Source organism: Seriola aureovittata, chromosome 19, assembly GCF_021018895.1.
Source record: "Seriola aureovittata isolate HTS-2021-v1 ecotype China chromosome 19, ASM2101889v1, whole genome shotgun sequence".
NCBI classification, from domain to species: Eukaryota; Metazoa; Chordata; class Actinopteri; order Carangiformes; family Carangidae; genus Seriola; species Seriola aureovittata.
This window is the reverse complement of record NC_079382.1, coordinates 3,001,057-3,020,545: the sequence shown is the minus strand read 5'-3', so window position 1 is coordinate 3,020,545 and position 19,489 is coordinate 3,001,057. Positions and strand designations below refer to the sequence as shown.

At 38.0% G+C, this 19,489-nt stretch overlaps 1 protein-coding gene across 2 annotated transcripts; it reads left to right on the top strand.

The window, feature by feature from the left end:
• The first annotated feature begins 1,156 nt into the window (after positions 1-1,156).
• On the top strand, positions 1,157-19,163 carry rfx6 (regulatory factor X, 6). Of its 2 annotated transcripts, XR_008830423.1 has the most exons (21): positions 1,157-1,698; positions 4,035-4,194; positions 4,844-4,967; positions 5,314-5,375; positions 5,474-5,551; positions 6,287-6,314; positions 6,420-6,527; positions 6,653-6,730; positions 6,817-6,930; positions 7,656-7,705; positions 8,823-8,982; positions 9,069-9,213; positions 9,496-9,605; positions 9,739-9,856; positions 11,781-11,903; positions 12,251-12,457; positions 13,728-14,037; positions 14,990-15,372; positions 15,471-15,671; positions 16,880-17,184; positions 17,502-19,163. XR_008830423.1 is itself a non-coding variant. In XM_056404678.1 (20 exons), the coding sequence occupies exons 1-20, from the start codon at positions 1,542-1,544 to the stop codon at positions 17,056-17,058; spliced, it is 2,895 nt and encodes a 964-aa protein (XP_056260653.1). In that variant the 5' UTR covers positions 1,157-1,541; the 3' UTR covers positions 17,059-17,495. The 2 variants fall into 2 exon arrangements, 1 of the variants encoding a protein (XP_056260653.1); XM_056404678.1 differs by lacking the exon at positions 17,502-19,163 and having other exon boundaries at positions 16,880-17,495.
• The last annotated feature ends 326 nt before the right edge of the window (positions 19,164-19,489 follow it).

Below are 19,489 nucleotides of genomic sequence, written 5' to 3'. Positions count from 1 at the left end.
TATGAAAGGTCTTAAATTTTGAGATGATGCCTAAAGCTATTTATTTAAATTTAAAATCCACCGAAATTAGTTATTTAAGGTTTTGTTTTAGACATGTGACAGGATTTTTTCATGTAATGCATAACAATGGAGCAATGTCCATTGTAGTCCATAACATGAAATAGTTTGATCATTATATTGTTAGAATTATAATGTGATTCTATAAGTAGATGCAGTAGAAAAATATCTGTATCAATGTCATGATTGATTTAAAACATGCCAGACTTTAATGTGAATTCTTTCGTTCAGGAGAGGGTATTTGATTTACTTTGATGTCTTAAACTTAGCTATTTAAGTTAATTGATAACTGAGAACACAAATCAGCTTTTCAAGGTCAGAAAAACAAACAAACAAAAAAAAAGGACTTTTTGGACAGGGTCCTCAAGTAGAGAAAACAAGATTTCCAACTAATTTCATCTGCTTCATTCTCATCAAGGTAATGGTTTAGATTAAAAAAAAAAAAAAAAAAGCTGCAGATTTCATAAGAAAATCCTTGAGGCAAGTGAGGAGTTACCAAAGGCTAAGAAGAAACACTGAAACTGAAATCAATCTGAAAATGAAATGTGAAATATTCCATTAGTAAAGAAAGATCAGCACAATGATGTACAGGACGCACCTCAGAAGTACTGCACTGAACTAATTCAAGGTTTTAACAGGTTAATACTTTAAAGATATACTGCCTGAAATGACACCACAGAGGACGAAGACTTTACATAAAGGAGCAGATAGAGAAAGAAAAGAGTAAATACAGCATCTTTTAAAATCAGTGTAGAAGTCAGATTTAAGCTTATAGCCAAGATTCATAGTATACCATGTGGAAATATTATGTAATGAATACAGCCACCAAAGTCCAATTTCTCTTTAGGATGCATTCTTATACCTTTTGCATTTTTTGTCAACGTATTTTGACCCAGAAATCCTCGAAGTGTAGATATATTTTTGAGTTTTCAAAACTGAAAGCAAACTGGACAATTGTGATTTAAATCCCTTCAGGCTTGTATGTGTATATAAGTTTAAATAAAGGGCCAGCTGACTGTGGGAGGCAGGATGGATGGATGGACAGATGGATGAGGGTTTTTCTGTTAATCATTAATAACTTGGATTAGCTCCAGTCTTCTGTAAATATGATGAATGCATCCACGGCTTCATTAGCTCTGCCTTCCCACAGCACAGCTTTATAGTCTGAGGTGGCTCTGTCAGGTCTATCAACAGCACAGAGAGTTTTTCCATTTTTGTATGTGGCTGGTAGAAACTGACCAAAATGCTAGAGCTGGTGTTAGTGATCTTTTCCTGGACTTGTGTGATGGAAGGATTGGCAAACAGTGTTTGAGGATTCATGTGTGTGTGCAGAGTGGGGTTCACAGTCTTTAAGGACAAATGGTCTGCAGTGGACTTTTTTCTTTTTTCTTTTTTTTTTTTTTTTAAATTTCACAGCAGACTGACTTCACTTTTCTTCTTCTTCTTCTTTGTCTGCGGTTGAGTTTTAAAATCTGACGTCCACGATGCCGATGAAGCGCAGCAGTGAGAGTTCAGGCAGAGATGGAGTGTTTCTCATTCACTCTTTAACCAAGACTTTGTGCAGCTCACCAGAGGAAACACACAGAGATTTCAATGGGCAGACACATTTTCCTCAGGAAGATGATGCTGGGATTAAATCAGGTAACGTAGCAACCACACTCAGTTTCAGAAAAATAGGGCTCAGATTTTGTTTTATATTGTTATGATCCCTTATATGTCATCTCCTTTGTTTTCTCCTGTTTTCTTGATATAATTTCCATTCAGTCTTTAAATCTGAATGTTTTTCTGTGGACAGGTTCCAGATTTGCTCAGGTATAAAAAGTGACACTAATCAACCACATGGTGGTGCTACAGCTACAGGCTTCATAGAAGTGACAGCAAGATAACATTCAATTTTTCCCCCTAAAAACTAAAATGAAAGCAATCAGTAAACAGAGAAGATTCAAATGAATGAAACAAATTCGGTCTGTCAGTGGTGTTATGAAATGCAGCTTTACATCCAGCATATGTGTAAAATGTGGAGTTAAAAATATTTTTGGTGGCTTAAAATAAATCCTCTGCAGACGTTGGTTGGTTTGCACTAAAATTTGAACTGTTTCATAAATTTTGCCACACTAAGATGAATAAAATACACATGGCAAATATAGAATTCTTCTACTTTTCACAGTCATCAATCAAAGATTTTGAAAGGCGTGCTAAAAGCAATGAGCATATACTCAATATTCTTAATTTTAGATTTATTAAATATCTCATATACTATGTATTTAGGCAGTAACAACATCAACATCACAAAGGGCTGTTTTTTAAATAGTGAAATCAGGGAACATTTCACCAAAATGTTCCAGCTGTGAGATGTGAAACTTTTCCATATTCATTTGCTCCAAAGACTTAGAATATTGTACTTTTACTGCATTTTTCTTTAATGCATTTATATACTTATAGCTCCGGTAGCTCTGGAGCAGTATCAGGAATAAAGTAGTTGAGTGTATTCTGTAACCCGTTGATTCAGTGATACTGTTTTTCCATCATTTCGAACAGCAATTCATTTTTTTTTATTTTATTTCTCTCTAAATCTTCTGAAAACGAATATTAGATGCTGATAATTTTGGAAATTGCCCAACTATGTTTTGAAAAATATGCAAAAATATTGTTAAGCTGCCATGATTCACATACATTTTTGTATGTTTTTGTAGTTTTAAATAGTAAATTTACAAACTCGTGTTTTCTGTGGCTGTCAGCTCCACTACTTCGAAAACTTTCAGGTGATATTACACTGTGTGGTGGATGCACTGAGGGTCTGTGAGGTCTTGAAGCATCTTATTGCATTTGTAAACACAAAATGTTACCAATAAGTAAAATAAGATAAAATGTTATAACATGTATTTTTACATTTACCCTAATCATTTTGGCTTGTTAGATGATTAGTTACTGTATTTTTGTAGGTTTTATAATTGTAACATGACATTAATAAGTGTTCAGGTTTGTGGAGTTTCCTTTATTCCAGTTTCGCTGGGAGAAACATTCTCTAGAAAAAACTCTGTTAGACTGAAAAAGCAATTAAGACATTCTTGTTATTTTGTCAATACCAAGTGGAAATGGAGTTACAGTACAGTACACGTCTTTGAATAGCTGTTCTGGCACCCTTCAGAAAATAATGGACCATTATTTGATTCCTTTAACTTTGGTCCCACAGTGCATTGTTCACTCCACAGGCACACCAGTAGCAATCTAAGTGAAGTGATTTATGAAAGCACAAATCACTTTCTCAAGGTCAGATATGCACAAAAACAGCTCGGCTTTGGACACTGTCCTCTAGGAGTGAGAAGAAGATGACTTAAAATTCATTTAATCTTTCTTCTTCTACTTCTTCTTCTTCTTCTTATTCTTCTTCTTTTTCTTCTTCTTCTTCCTCAGTCTCATCAGAGCAAATGCTTGGATTAACAAATAAAAACCTTGAGGCATGTGAGGTTGCTGGAGACACTGAAAGCAAAGAGGAAATGCTCAAACTGAAATAAATCTGAAAATGAAATGTAAAATGTTCCATTTGTGAGGAAAAATCAATGCGGCGTAGCGTCCGATGCACAGGAAGCACCAGACAGTGCGCTGTATTTATTCAAGTTTTCAAGGTTTCACATGCAGTATGTTTTAAATCAGAGAAGAATAAGCGAAAGGACACTGAACTACTTCATTTAATCACATAATCATACAGCGAGGCATTTTACAGCACATTTTTAGGCATATTTTCCTTTTTTCCCCTCTGTCTTAGACAGTGATGGAAGGAGCAGTATCTGCGTAAACCATGTTGAAAAAAAGTCAAAGTATAGAAAGAACTAGATTGTGTTTTTTCCAGTGTGAAATCTCAGGTTTTGTGCCATTTTTCTTAAACATTAATTGATCGGAAACAAGCATATTGAAATGAATATTGAAATTGAAGATGAAAAACGCATATGTCTTTATTTGTCTCTATGTTTTCTCAGAAGCCGAGGACAGTAATGAGACTCCATCCTCTGAAGAAGACCAGGACCTGGTGGACTTTAACGCAGACCTGACCATCAAACAGAGCATCTCCTCGTCCAGGAAGACCATCAGTCAGATCATCAAAGACAAGAAGAAACAGACGCAGCTCACTCTGCAGTGGTAAGAGCACTGCAGGCAGTCTACACACACTGCATCTGCAAATCCACACTTACATGGTACAGTTTACTCAAGTACATTTTCTACTGCTACTGAAAGTTGTATTTCTTACTGCACTGCATTTGTTTAACAGCTGTAGTTACTTCTCCAGTTCAGATTTTAAAACTCTATGATGAGCATTTTAAATATCATACAGTAGTGTATGAAATAGCTTCAATCAGCTCCACCTACAACATTAAAATGCAGTTTACATATTAATGCATCAGTAATAATTATCCATTGGTATCATGTATAACAACACAATCGTGACAGAGCGATTCAGCCTGTACAGTGGGAACTTTAACTTTTATAGTTTGAGTAAATTTTGCTGAATATACTTACATATTTTTTGAATGCTTTTACTTGTAATGGAGCATTTCTACAGAGTGATCTTTCCTAGTAGCTACTGTTTCTTAAACCAAACAATAATAACAACCAGGAGTGACATCTTCCTCCTCTTTTGGACTTCTAACAATTATTGGCTATTCCTATAGATTCCTCTATTTTATCTCTATTGTAGAGCTAGACTGTGACTGTTTGCATTAACTGTATTCAGTGGACATCTCATACATTGTTGTGAGGATGAGGTGCTTTCTCACTGATGTGTCCACAGGCTGGAGGAGAATTACATAGTGTGTGAAGGAGTGTGTCTGCCTCGATGTATCCTCTATGCCCACTATCTGGACTTCTGCAGGAAAGAGAAACTAGAGCCGGCCTGTGCTGCAACATTTGGAAAGGTGTGTGTGTGTGTGTGTGTGTGTTTCCGTGCAGAGCCAGAAAACGTCTTCACTGTCCAAAATGCCTTCCATAAAATCAGGAAACAGGCATCTATTTGCAGAACCCTAATCCTACACGACACGTTTCTTTATACTGCTCAGTTACAAGTACAATGATCTTGGTAGTTGTGTTGGAAACAACTGGTTATGCATCTTTGATTTAGTATATGAAAGTTTATTCCATATATGCCTCTGCAGATACCCCCCCCTAAAAAAAGAAGAAAAGATATAAAATAATAGTTTCCTCTTTGAGATTTTCAGGTAGAGCTGAATTAACCAGAACTTTGTGCCTCCTGTTTTTCCTCAGACGATCCGACAGAAGTTTCCTCTTCTGACGACGAGAAGACTGGGCACCAGAGGACACTCCAAGTAAATACTCAATTTAACTTTCAGTCTTTTTCCACATGTTCATATTTTGGATTTTTGCAAACGGTTGTCATGCAGCTTACAGCTCCAATTTTTAACAGATATCATTACTATGGAATTGGCATCAAAGAAAGCAGCGCCTACTATCACTCTGTGTATTCTGGGAAAGGTTTGACCAGGTGACATTTAACATGATGTAATCCAGTCTTTTCTTCTTCTTCTTCTTCTTCTTCCTCTGCCTTCTCTCTCCTCCTCCTCCTTCTGCTTCTCCTCCTCCTTCTTCTTCCTCCCTCTCTTTCTCCTTCTCCCTCCTCTTCCTATTCTTCTACTTCCTATTCTTGTTCTTCTTGTTATTTTTCTTCCTATTCTTGTTCTTCCTCTTTCTTTTCTTCTTGTTCTTCCTCTTCCTTTTCCCATTCTTCTGTTTCCCATTCTCCTTCTTCCTATTCTTCTTCTTCTTTTCCTATTCTTCCTGTTTGCATATTATACTGTTTGTCCATGTTTGGTATTTCACTGTTTGTGTGTCCATCATTAGTGCACACTGGTTATATGTTGTCTGTTTTATGTTGATGTTTTGTTCTTTAAAGTCTCTGCTGCAGTTTGAGTATTCATGAGAGAAAGACTCTGGAAATACATGACACTAATTAAACAAAACTACAAATGTAAAATTCAAGTCAACATTTATTACCATGAAAATAATTATTTCTTTCTATATACAGCGTGTGTGCGGGTGTGTGTGTGTGTGTGTGTGTGTGTGTGTGTGTGTGTGTGTGTGTGTGTGTGTGTGTGTGTGTGTGTGTGTGTGTGTGTGTGTGTTTTGAAGATTTCATTGCCCAAACACCGTATATTTACATTTTAAATCCCTGCTGATGAAACATTTGATCGTGATCAAATCTGTTTCTCTTTGATCACAGATTTTCAGGGAGTAAGCTCAAGAATGAGGTAAAACAAGTGATTATAGTTAAATTTACTGAAATAAAAACAATTTTCGGCATTTTATCAGGATCAAGTCAACAGCAAGTGTCTAACACAGATTGTATGTTTCAGGGAGGTTTCACCAGGAAATACTCTCTGAGCTCCAAAACTGGAACTTTGCTCCCGGACTTCCCCAGTGCTCAGCACCTTCTGCTGCAGGGAAACATCTCCAGGGAAAAGGTTGGTGATTGTATATTTACTATAAATTCTATTCATACTATTCAGTCTATCTTCTGCATTTCCAGTAGCTTTTTTTTTCTGTTTTTGAATTAATTTCACATCAGATCTTCATTGTCCTTTGGCAGGTGGACACTCTGATCATGATGTATAAAACACACTGCCAGTGCATCCTGGACAACGCCATTAACGTCAACTTTGAGGAGGTGATAATTAAGGTGATAATTGAAAATAAAAACAGTTCACCATCAGACTCACACTGACGCAGCTCTTCAAATATTTTTTGTTTCAGATCCAGAATTTTCTGCTCCACTTCTGGCAGGGAATGCCCGACCACCTGCTGCCGCTGCTGGAAAACCCTGTTATAGTCGACATCTTCTGCGTCTGCGACTCCATTCTCTATAAGGTTGATATTAGATACTGTTTTATTACTACAGTGTGCAGGTGCAAAAAGTGTCTCAAACTCAAATAAAGTATCAGGTTTTCCCGCAAGCAAATTCAATGAATGTTTTGATATGCTCATAATTAATACAAACCAGAAAGATGTGTGTATTTTAATTGTTCTTTTGCACTTAAATCTTCTTCAGTTTTGCTCAATTGTTCATTTATGTCCATTTATTTATAATTCTGAGCTGCACTTGAAAATAGTCTTTGAGTCAGAAGCTAATATTGTTCATAGTATTTATCCAAACTAACTTCATTTAAAAAAAAAACACAGGGAGTGATCGGCCAGCTGTGTGTCCTAGTAACTGGAGACTTTTTCTTAGAAATGAAAGGGCCCTGGTTTAATCCCAATCCATCCTAATGAAATGTTCTTGACCTTAGAAGCAGGCATTTTGAAGGAAGAGAACAGCTGAAGAATGATGTTGTGTCCTTCTCTTCGGAATAGATTTGATTCATCACCCAGAGTCTTTAATTCTTCAGAACTAGCAACTCTCAAACACACAGTAAGAGTTTCTACGACAAGAGGGAAAGATAAACAGCTCAACAGGCTCAAGAGATAATTACAACCATCATGATTACAATGATATCTATTTTAATGTACTGGTGCCTTGGAGCCTGTATGTGTTTGTACTGTTATGATTAGCAGTGTATTGCTCTGTTTTACTGATGAATCCTTTATTTCCTCAGGTTTTAACAGATGTTCTGATTCCTGCTACGATGCAGGAGATGCCTGAAAGGTTTGTTACTTCAACTTCACCTCATGTTCATTTGATGCGTCATCATCAAATCAGCTGTGATGTTCATGATAATAATAATAATAAGAATAATAGTAACGATGATAAACTTTATTTATATAGCACCTTTCAAAACACAGTTACAAAGTGCTTTACAAGACAAGATCAAATCAAGTACGAACACTAAAAAATGAATGATTAAAAAACAAATTTAAAGGTTTTACAACATTTGGGGGAGAGAAAAGTGACAATGAGGCAAATGAGGTTCAGTAAAAATGAGATAAAACAGTCTAAAATAATTAAAGTAATTGATAAGAAACAGGACGATTACTTAATATAATAATATATTTAAAACATTAGTAGATCCAGACCCCAAGCCCAGAGAAAACACAGCTATAAAACTGTCTTTAAAAGGGATTTAGAAGAGGCTAAAGAGCTCGTCGATCTAATCTCCTCAGAGAGGTTGTTCCAGAGAGCGGGGGCCCGAACAGAGAAGGCAGTGTCACCCTCAGTCCTCAGCCGAGATTGTGGAGTGGCTAATAGAGCTTTGGCTGAGGACCTCAGGTTGTGACAGGCCACACAAGGTGTCAGTCTGAGATGTACTCAGGTGCACGTCCAGAGGTGAGTCCTAAAAGTCATCAATAAAATCTTAAAATCAATTCTAAACTTTACTGGAAGTAAATGAAGAGACGCTGGAATAGGAGTAATATGCTCTCTTTTTTTGGTTTTGGAAAGAAGTCTGGCTGCTGCCTTTTGGACAAGCTGTCATGTATGTAAACTCTGTAGGCTCAGACATGTATAAAGAGAGCTGCAGTAGTCCAGAGGAGAGGAGATAAAAGCATGAATTTCTCTAGATTCTAGACGATCTGAGGCTGTTTGTGACACCGCTGGTATCCAAAATATCTGGTGCTTAATGAAAACTGAACCTCATTTCCCATAAAATCCTTTCCTGTCCTGGAAAAAAAGATAAACAGGCTGGAAGGAATTTTTGTAGAAGGTAGTTTGTAGAAGCCTGGATCTTAATGTTGTAGTCATGTGGTCATAAACACGTTTGGTTGCAGTGTAACTACAATGATACGATTTGAGGGACATCTAATCCGTGTGAATGTTGTCTCACCAGTCTGTTGGCAGATATCCGCAACTTTGCCAAACACTGGGAGCACTGGCTGGCCTCCTCCCTGGAAAACCTCCCAGAATGCCTTGCAGCCAAGAAACTGCCTATTGCGCGCCGCTTTGTCTCCTCCCTGAAGAGACAGACCTCGTTCCTGCACCTGGCACAGGTACCAACATTTACTGAGGAAGAAATGATGTCAGTTGTAGCACAAACAGAATAATGATTGAATGAATAATTGCCTGTTTTTTCCAGATAGCCCGTCCGGCGCTGTTTGACCAGGCCGTGGTGACCAGCATGGTGCTGGATATCGATAATGTGGATCTCAGCAGCATCAGCTCACAGCCTCTGCTCAGCATAAACGCTACAGGAGACCAAGACCCAGACATCTACTCTGAGTGTAAGAGAACTTCTGAGTGACTATTTGGCATTTTCTCATATCATTATCATGGAAATCATCAAAAACAATCATCATAACTGGGAAGAAAATCAATGTATTTGAATTTTAATAAAAATGCAATATTGCTTCACTTCAGCAAATCTGTACCTCCGACCTGACTCTAAAACGATGCATTCATCATGCTTTTTTATAGTTACATTAGCTGTTCCTCTTGCTGTAATATAAATGAGAATAACGAAGCTACTTGACTCCACCTGAGGTCTTTTTCTTTCTTTTGTCCAGATGACTCCATCACCGTCTTTCAGGAGCTGAAGGAGCTGCTGAGGAAGAACGCCACAGTGGAGTCCTTCATCGAGTGGTTGGACTCTGTCGTGGAGCATAAAGTCATCAAGGTAACAGCTGCTCGCCTGCCTCTTTGTGTACTCGTACTTTGTGTGGACACACTGCACGGTCTTGTAAATGTCCTGTTGTGCAACCAAGCAGTTTTTTATTTTTATTTTCGGCCCTTTCTTTCTCTCCGCTAAGCCCGGGAAGCAGAGCGGCCGATCGGTGAAGAAGCGAGCTCAGGATTTCCTGCTCAGGTGGAGTTTCTTTGGTGCCAGAGTGATGCACAACCTCACACTCAACAACGCCTCCAGCTTTGGTAAGAAAAGCTTCACACTTATATAAAACCTTCCAACTGGTTCACTAGCAAATTGAACCCATTCCTCCTCCATAAGACAGCTTCAGCTTCTAAGATGTGAGGATTTTCAGCCTTCCTCTGTTTATTCTCACTGTAAACTGAATATCGTTTGGTTTGGGACTTTTTAATTGTGGAAAAAACAATGTTTCTGAAGGTGACAGGGATCTAGGAAATCAGAACTCTGACACCTCCATCTCTATTTTTACATCTCGGCTAAAGACACGTTTATATTCTCTGGCCTTTTTTGGCTCACAAACCTTTTAGTGTGTTGCCATGTTCATAATTGTGTATTTGCTCCTTGTTGTTTTCTTTTTTGTGTTAGCATGTTTATATGTTTCTGTATATAGTATATTAAGCATGCTTTCCATGTGTTTTTACTTATTTCATTCTTTTATTTTACTCTGTCCTTTGTACAGCACTGTGGTCAGCTCAAAGTGTGTTTAAATGTGCCTTAGAAATACAGTTGACTTGACTTGACCTATATGGTATAGCCCTACTTTAATCTTTGGAAAAGTTAGAAATCATTGCTTTGTTGGACTTGACACATAATAGAAAGGGAATACTCATAATAAAGTCATAAAGATACAATATATATATATATATGTAGCAGTATACTTGCAAAATTAATTTATTTTGCTCTTTTTTTTTTGCATCATTTGGTAAACTTTGGGTACCCAAACCTTTGCATTTTGACACCAATAAATCATTAACCCATCACATAAACTTAAATAAAAGTGGTTTATATTTCACACTTGAATTTTTAGAGTTCTCACAAGAATATAGACAGAACAGCACTTTAAGAACGAAACAGAATAACACATATACACAACCAAATACAAAATAAAATAAATAATATTTTAATTTTCATACAACTATTTTAATTAGGCATTCATTTAGTCTGTGTTGTGTCTCATATAAATTGACCATTTTTCCCAGTTCCTTTTCAATGTGTTCTCTCTGGCTGACAATTTCCAGCCACTCACTGATTTGGAGCGTTTGCATTCAGCCAGTTTCTGGTAAAAGTTTCCTCACAAATGAAAGTGGTTTAAACTGGCATAATCATCACTAAAATGTCTGGTGGTTACAACCATTTACTGTGGAAGCTGCTGTGTTGCTTTACAGCACAGAAGGAAAATGTTTTACAGCACAAGGCAGGAAAACATTTGTTTTCTTACCAGACGAACAGAAGCAAACCTGCTGAATCGTTTTTAACATAACATCATTTCACAATATATGCCCTTTAAGTCAAAGATACAAGGGAAAGGGGAGAAGATGTGACAGAGATTATGGGGAATGTAGTCTAACCAGCGTGCACCTCAACCACAGTTAATCAGTCACTATTGAAAAACTACTTATAAAAGCTACATACTGAGCATAATGACAACATGGGGATTATTATTTGTGATATTAGTGTAGTTTAGCTAATTAACTTGTGCTCATTTCTTCTCCATCAGTCAGGCCACAGGATGAGTTGACCACACACACACAAACACAAGACTAATACAAGCCAGCTCGGAGCAGATTGCTACAATAGTGCCATAAATAGTAATGGCCAGACTCACCTTGATTAAACAAAGTCTTATCTGAGGGTCGCGTGCTCTCTGTTCAAACACATGCACACAGGCTGCGTGAACATGAATAAACACTGGCCATTTGTTGGGTCGCTCTCTGAAGTCACAGTAAAGCTCAAACACAGAAGGTTTTTAACCTTTGACCCTGCAGGTCAAACAAAGAGCAGCTCCATCCTAAAGGTCAAACAGAGGAATCCTCAAGTGAGAGCTCAGCTGGAGTCAGGGAACTGAGCCGGTTTGATATGCGAGAAAGGTTGTTAGGTACAAATCTTTCTCAATGAACTTTTTCACATTTTGTGTTTTGGCGTCGGCAGGTTCCTTCCATCTGATCAGGATGCTGTTAGACGAGTACATCCTGTTGGCTCTGGAGACTCAGTTTAACAACGACAAGGAGCAGGACTTGCAGAACCTGCTGGACAAATACATGAAAAATGCAGGTATCCGCCATCGGAACAGACTAACACCTGGGGAAATGCAGCCACTCACATTCATCTAGCAAAACTCAATTCATGCCAAGAGGCCTAAAGGTCGTTTAACTCATACTTTAATCAGAGACATAATCAGAGACAATTATTAATATTACAGAGTATAAGTGATTGATGATATTCCAGGTTTAACTATCACCATTATTACAGTAGTGTCCCACATACAGAAGGTCATGCAGGTCAAAAATAAAGCAGCATCAACAGAAAATAGTTCCAATATGGCCGAAAACGAGTCCTTGTTTAATGACTTTTAACAGATGTTGTTGTTAATGATGTGATGTTGCTCTTTTTACTTTCAGATGCCAGTAAACTAGCGCTCATGGCTTCACCTAGTTCCTGCTTTCTTGCCAATCGCAACAAGGCCAACTCCGCCACTGACCAATCGGTGAAGAACGAGTCTCTGGTAGAACACGCCTATATGTCTCTGTCCACCAATCAGCAGCAAAGTCTGGAGACAAGCACGGTCATCTACCAGGGGACAGATACTGCTGGCTTCACAGTTTCAGGTAAAAGGAAAAGAAAATAATCCACCATTTTGTAAAAATAAAACATCCAACCAAAATAAAACATCAAGAACAAGAAGTAGCGTGAATTATAATCAATTTAAACTTTATTCTCCAGAATGTTATTACTTAGATCCACTAAACAACTCATGATAACTGACCTCACAGTCACCAACTTGGATGATTTTCAAAGTAAAACATAAGTCATCACATTTTTTCCCTGAGGCACAAAAAGCATCCTGAAATTGTGTTTCTTCTTCTACACTGATATAAAAATTCTGCTTGACATTTATCATCGTTGCTATCACAGCACTGGGCAACTTTCCACGTTGGTAGCAGCAAGTGTCTGATAAGTGAATGGTTCAATAAGTCCTCCAAACTGAAAATGACAAAATACATGCTTTGTTGTTGTATTCAATACGCACCACATGTGTTTCTTCTGATCTGAGAAGAAAATGAACAGAACAACTTTGTCTACCAGTATTTTACATTGTTGATGCAGCAATATCTGAGCTTTTGGCCATTTGAGGGTAGAAAAACAAGCTGTAAACACAACACTGACCTACTGTTACCTGACAAAGTTATAATGGTGAACATGTGAACATGCAAACAGTTGCCTATTTACACATTCTGCAGACACCAAGCAATGTAATATTCATTTGGAGTCCAATATTGAATCTCTTTAAGCACTGATTTTGGTCTCAAACTGCTCCTGAGGAAAAACATCTGTCTCTTTAGCTAATACAAGCTCAACTATGCTCACCAGATAGTTGTTAGCTTTGTCAGACTGCTGGTCAAGTAGTGTAAAATGGGTTTATTGGAGCTTCCGCACTGAAAACATTTGCCATACATTCTCATTTAACCCATTGTTCATACAAAAACATTGATGAGTGCAGCTTTAAAGGAGCTATTTGTGAGTTTTGCTATTACTACATAGCCAACATTAGCTTTAAGCCTGGAACAGTTTTAGCTGGTTAGCATGCTAACTTCATTAGAAGAAAAGAAGTGATAGAAATAAAAACAAAACAAAAGGGTTGTTTTTCATAGCTTGGGACAGCTCTTGGCAAGAAAAGGAATGAACTCACATTGTTTCTTCTAGACTGGTAAGTAAACACCTGTTAATGCTAACGTTAGCAATGTAGCAATAGCAAAACGTACAATTAGCTCCTTTAAAGAAAATCACTCGTGTAATGTCAACATTTTTCACTTAATATCTCCTCATGTGTGTTTATTCTAGACTGTATAATCCCTGTTTCTCCACCCCCACACTCAGGTGGTCAGATGGACTTCTCTCAGATCAGCGGGCCCCTCATGACGCCCCCTATCTCTCCAGCAGCGTTAGTGCACCGAGGCTCCGTCATCAACCAGGGGCCCATGGCGGGCAGACTCCTGCCGTCTTCCTGTTCTTCCTCCACCTGCTCCACCTCCTCTTCCTCATGCCTCTCCTCTCTCAGTGCAATGACCCAGCCCAGCCCCTGCTCTTCCTACCCGGAGACCCTGTATCACTGCTTACCTCAGACCAGCTCTAGTTACTTCCCTCCAGCCAGCAGCTCCTCAACCTCGAACTACCAGCCTGCACTCAGGTTAGCTTTTATATGATGTTATACTGTATATTCATTCACAGACTGCTTTACTGACACTTATGGGCCATTACTGGGAATTTGTAAAACAAAGAACAATAATGACAAATAAGATGCAGTTCAGTCAGTGTCATCTGTCTATGATATGATGAACAATATGGAGTGATGACAGAAGAGATAATAATTGTATAGGATAATGGATAGCTCTTGCCCTGATAGGATTATAAAATAACCTTTTTGATAAGGTTTTCTGTACATACAAAACATTTATGATGATGATTATGGCCTTTGTTTTCCTTATTTTTCTTGTTTTGCTTTTTTATCTTTGATGGTGCGTGTTGTTTTGCTATGCGATGGTAAATCATGAAAAGTTGAATTTTTGACTCATGTAAATGTGTTTAAAAGGACCCTCATTAAGTACGTAGTCTCCACTAGACTCTTGGTGTCATACTTTAATATTTTAACATTTTACCAGCTTCATAAGGCCTCAAGTTTCATACCCATGTTTAGATTTACACAAAACTTGGAAAGTTATTTCCCTTAATTTGCCATAAAAACCAAAAACTTAATTGCTGAACCAAAGTATAATATAATAAAATATATAGTATAATATTCCAAAATTATTATTTTTGATGTTTGCAGTTAAGTTTTTATGCACTATTTGAGCCAAATATCACAAATTAAATGTTTGTATTCTTCCTTTTTTTGTCTTGAAAGCAGTACAGTTTTAAAATACAAAATATTAGAATAAAATTCCCAAAACATTACTTAAATTAAAATGTTCTTTATTTAAAAAAAAAGAAAGAAAAAAGTTTAACAACCTGCAGAAAAAACTCATTGGTTGGTGTCATTGGTAAATATCAATTTGTTAATTGAGTGTTGTAGCGTGTAGACATATTGTAAAATATCCCCTGTTCTTATAATGTCTGAAGATTTGTTTAATTCTATATTTCAGACCTCAGACCCAAAATCAGTGTCTGGCCTCAGTTCAGTCTCAGGCTTCATCTCTGGCCTACCAGCTCTCTCGGTACCCCTCGTTTAATGACCAGCAGCTGACTAAAGACTTGTTCTACAATCATCATCATCATCATCCTCCTTCATCAGTCCATCACTCATCCAGCAGCACGAACTGCTCCCTGACACCTTATGCCTCTGCAGTCCGGCCCACATCCACCTACAGTTCAGGTTCAGATCCGGTTCAGACTGAACAGGGGCTGGACGTTCAGACTGCCGCTCAGATTCTGGACTCAGCTGAAGGGTTCGGCTTTGTGGGAGCAGGACTGAACCCCTCAAGTGGTGGGTGTCAGGGACAGACGTTTTCTGCCACAGGACACAGCGGTAAGTCTCAGACTGTGGCATTAAATCGAACGGTACCAGATTATTAACACAATTCTCAGAAAACAGGATCTCATTTCCAAACTTTCCTCCTGTGTCAGGTTACTATGGCAACAGCAGTTACCTGGACAGCCAGCGGATGACATCACTGGTCGACCAGCACGTGTCCGTCATCAGCAGCGTCAGCAGTCTGCGTCCCTTCCCTTCAACGTACTCTGAAGTTCACGATCCGCTCAACATCCTGGACGAGCCAGGAAGGAAAACTACAGGAACCTACTTCACAGAGGCTGAACCTGGAGCAGGTCAGCAGGTCACATACTGTGTGTGTGTGTGTGTGTGTGTGCGTGTGTGTGTGTGTGCGTGTGTGTGTGCGTGTGTGTGTGTGTGTGTGTGTGCGTGTGTGTGCGTGTGTGTGTGTGCGTGCATGCGTGCTGGTGTGTTTATTTATATATTGGTGACCAAATTTTTCTTAAAATATCTTCAGATTATAGAATTATTTAATTTGCTACATGTTGTAATTTTATAAAAAGCTTCTTTGTATGTGGTTTTCTTTTAAAACTGGCAACACAAAGGAGTCAGGAAAATTGCATACATTTCAGCCACACATTTCAGTGGTGTATTGGCAATAAAAACTCCAAAATGTTATATGTAAGAACATTATACGAGCCAATTGCACACATAAAATTACACTACTGCTTAAAAGTTCTGCTTTAAGTGAATAAGCTGAGGTGGTAAAAAGGTAAGTGGTAAACTGCCCAGGGTGAAAACGAGCAAACAAACAAACAAAAAAAAAAAAATCCATGTCACCAAAAACTGAAAAGTCATGTGACTTTGATAGAAAAACAGAAAAGCCTTTTTCAGGGATTAAGAAACTGGTTAATGTCCAGCTTTCTTGCAGCAGTGGAAGTAAATGAAGCCTTGAAAGTTAATGCAAACCATTCCTACAGGTTGATGACTTACAAAGCCTCTGTCTGAACAAAGGACGTGTTCGAACAAACCGTTGCCACACATTATTAGGACATTACTGTACTGTTTACTGTAAGTAACAAAGGAAGACAGACTGGTTGGTCAGGATCATCATAGGACAAGAAAATGAGCCAAAACATTAGAGGAAAAGAACAACTCAATGAGTTCACATGATGAAAGAGCAGCGCAGTCTCCAGACTTAAGACTGAGAGCAAAGCAACTGCAAGTGTGACACATTTATGATAACTTCTGCAACAGTATTGGGAAATTTAGATTTTTTTTTTTTTAATTCAATTAAACACTAAAAAGTTCCACGATTCAATTTTTTTTTTTAAATTTATAATTGTTTATTTGTTTCATGCTTCATTTTAACTGACACAATAAACCACATAAATTTCAATACCAACTGGAACTTGTTTTGACTGAACTTTGATATAAAGTTACAGTTCAAGCATGAAAACCCCTCCTTGTCCTGTACAGGTATATGGTTACAGATTAAACACTGAAATTATTTTATTTTATATTTCTGTTGTTTCCTCCTCAGATCATTCCCTTCCCCCGTCGGGATCTGCTCCCTGCATGTTTGGAGTTCCCTCTCCGTTCCCCCCGCAGGAAACACTGTTGTCTCAGCAGCGCGTGACGCCATCCTCAGAGGTGCAGGACCTGGTGTCCTCGCTGCCTCCCATCAACACCGTCTTCATGGGCGCAGGAGGAGTGCAATGACTCTGAGAACACAAACATCCGCTCGAGTCGAATCAGAGCAACTTTATAACTCTTTATAACAGTGGAGTGAGGGAGGTGAACGCCGTGTGACGAGGACACTCAAACCCAGAACATCCGAACTGTGAGGTACAGTATGAACCTTAGCTAAGGAGGCTATAAAGATTGTTTCAACCGGGAAAGACCTACATGACACCTGTCAGTTGTTTTTATCACCACTGTATTGTACCAGGTCGAGCAGCAAAGCAAAGATGTTTATTTGTATGAAAATATGGACTGATACTTTAAAAATATACAAATTGACAACAGTCGCTCTGATACAGATATTTATTCTATATCCACTACTGTATTTTTCAAATAGTAATTTTTCCAGTTTTGAGATAAAAAAAAAGAAGTGCTTTTGTTGTTACATGATGCCTGAGGGCTTCCATTTCTTCTCTGTGCAGATTCTTGTAAATAAAGCCTCACAGGTGATACGCCATGCTTTTCACTGACTGCACAACAAGAGGAAAACAATCTAACGGCGCTGCGGTCCACACCTGCTCAACTTGCATTAAGAGCTTGTTTATATACAGGCCTTTAGAGCCAAGCAATGCTGCAGGGGATGAAAACTATTCTTTTTGCAATTTCATTTTGAGGGTTTGTTTCTGAACTTTTTGTCCTGATGAGTCTCGGGCTGGTTCTCAGGGTACACTTCACTACTGACTCGTGGTTCAAAGTGCAAAGGTGTAGGCACCTTATTACATAAGAGTACTGAACATTTACTGGTTCCACCTTCTCCAGTGTGAGGATTTACTGGTTTCCTCTGTTTTACTTCATTGGAAATTGAATGTCTTTGAACTTTGGAGTTTTGGTTGGACAAAACAAGTCATTTAAAGACTTGTAACAATTTTATTCTTATATAAGCTAAACAATTAACATTTTAATTGATATTGGAAAAATTACAATTAATGGTAGCCTTAATGTCAATGCACACATTTTATGCCAAATCCAGTGTTTTGTGGTGCTTTGAGCTAAATGCTAACATTAGCCCAATGGCAATGCTATAACATGCTGCTGTTTAGCAGGTATAAAGTTTACCATCTTCAAAATTTTGCGTGTTGACATGTTATCGTTTGCTAATTAGCACTACACAACAAAGTGCAGGCGGGGCTGATGGGAATGTCAGTTTTTCAGATGTTTGGTCATAAACTAAAGTATCTGACAAATGAAAAGTCAGGGGATTATCAAAGCAGTTCGTGTTCATCCTCTGGGGGATATGAATATGAATGTCTGCACCAAATCTCATGGAAATCCACCCAATGCTTAAAACGATATGACTCTCAAAACCACAAATGTCAACTGCGTGGTGTTGGTGGATGCAAAGTCAGAATCATGAAAGTCATTTGGATTCATCCTGTGGGGAATATCTGTCTGTGTAAAATTACATGAGATATTTTAGTTTGGACCAAAGAGGTAGATCAAACTCCTCCAGTAGCGGCTGCTGCTCTTATGAAAAACAGCAGTGGATTTGCACAAAGACTACATGGATTATTAACATTATGTACCTGGTTGCATATTTGGCTCTTTATTTTATTCACTGCAATAATGGAGATACTGAACAGAACGGACCAGGGAACAGCTTGTGTTCTTGCTTTTGTCTGCCTCTGCAGCGGATTGACTTTCAGTCAATAAAAGAACCCAATAGAATCTTTATCTGCTCCGATTCAAAGACCTCATGTCAAACCACTAAACACATGAGTCTTTAATGGCTGAGCTTGCAGACGGAAGCACAATTGAAGACCGGGGATCAAAGTTGGGAGGTTTTTATTTGTAATTATTTGGTTTCTCTGCGACACAATGGAGCGAGATATGACTGAGATAATGGTGTTTACAAAATGTTACGAGAACCAACAAAGATAAATGGAGGGAGGGGGGGGGGGTAGATGATGTCTGTGAGTAAGCTTTTAATATCACACCATGCTGACGTCGGTAAAACATGGAAACATGTCTCCTCTCAAGTTTGTCGGCCCTGGACCAGATGGGACGTCATAAAACCACCAGATCAAAGCAGATTCAAACATCACAGTTTGTTTGGTCACTTTCTTCTGACAGAACATTTCAATAAAAAAACCTTTTATCTGCCAGCGACTGAATTATTTTTTTTAATTTGAAAGAGATTATTGTAGGTTGTTTTATTATACTAAACACTTAAAGTATATGCATAATGTTGTATAGCAGTCACATTTAAGATTCATGTTTATTATTATTATTATTTATGATTGATTCATTGATTTATTTAAGGGCTTAACAACAATTAACAACAGAAAAAACAGATAATTACATAACAGGTCATAATGTACGCATCCAAAAATTAAAAAAGACAAACATGTCAAAAAAATTCAGACATTTATTCTGTAAAATAACAAACAACAACAACAACATTTTATTCTTG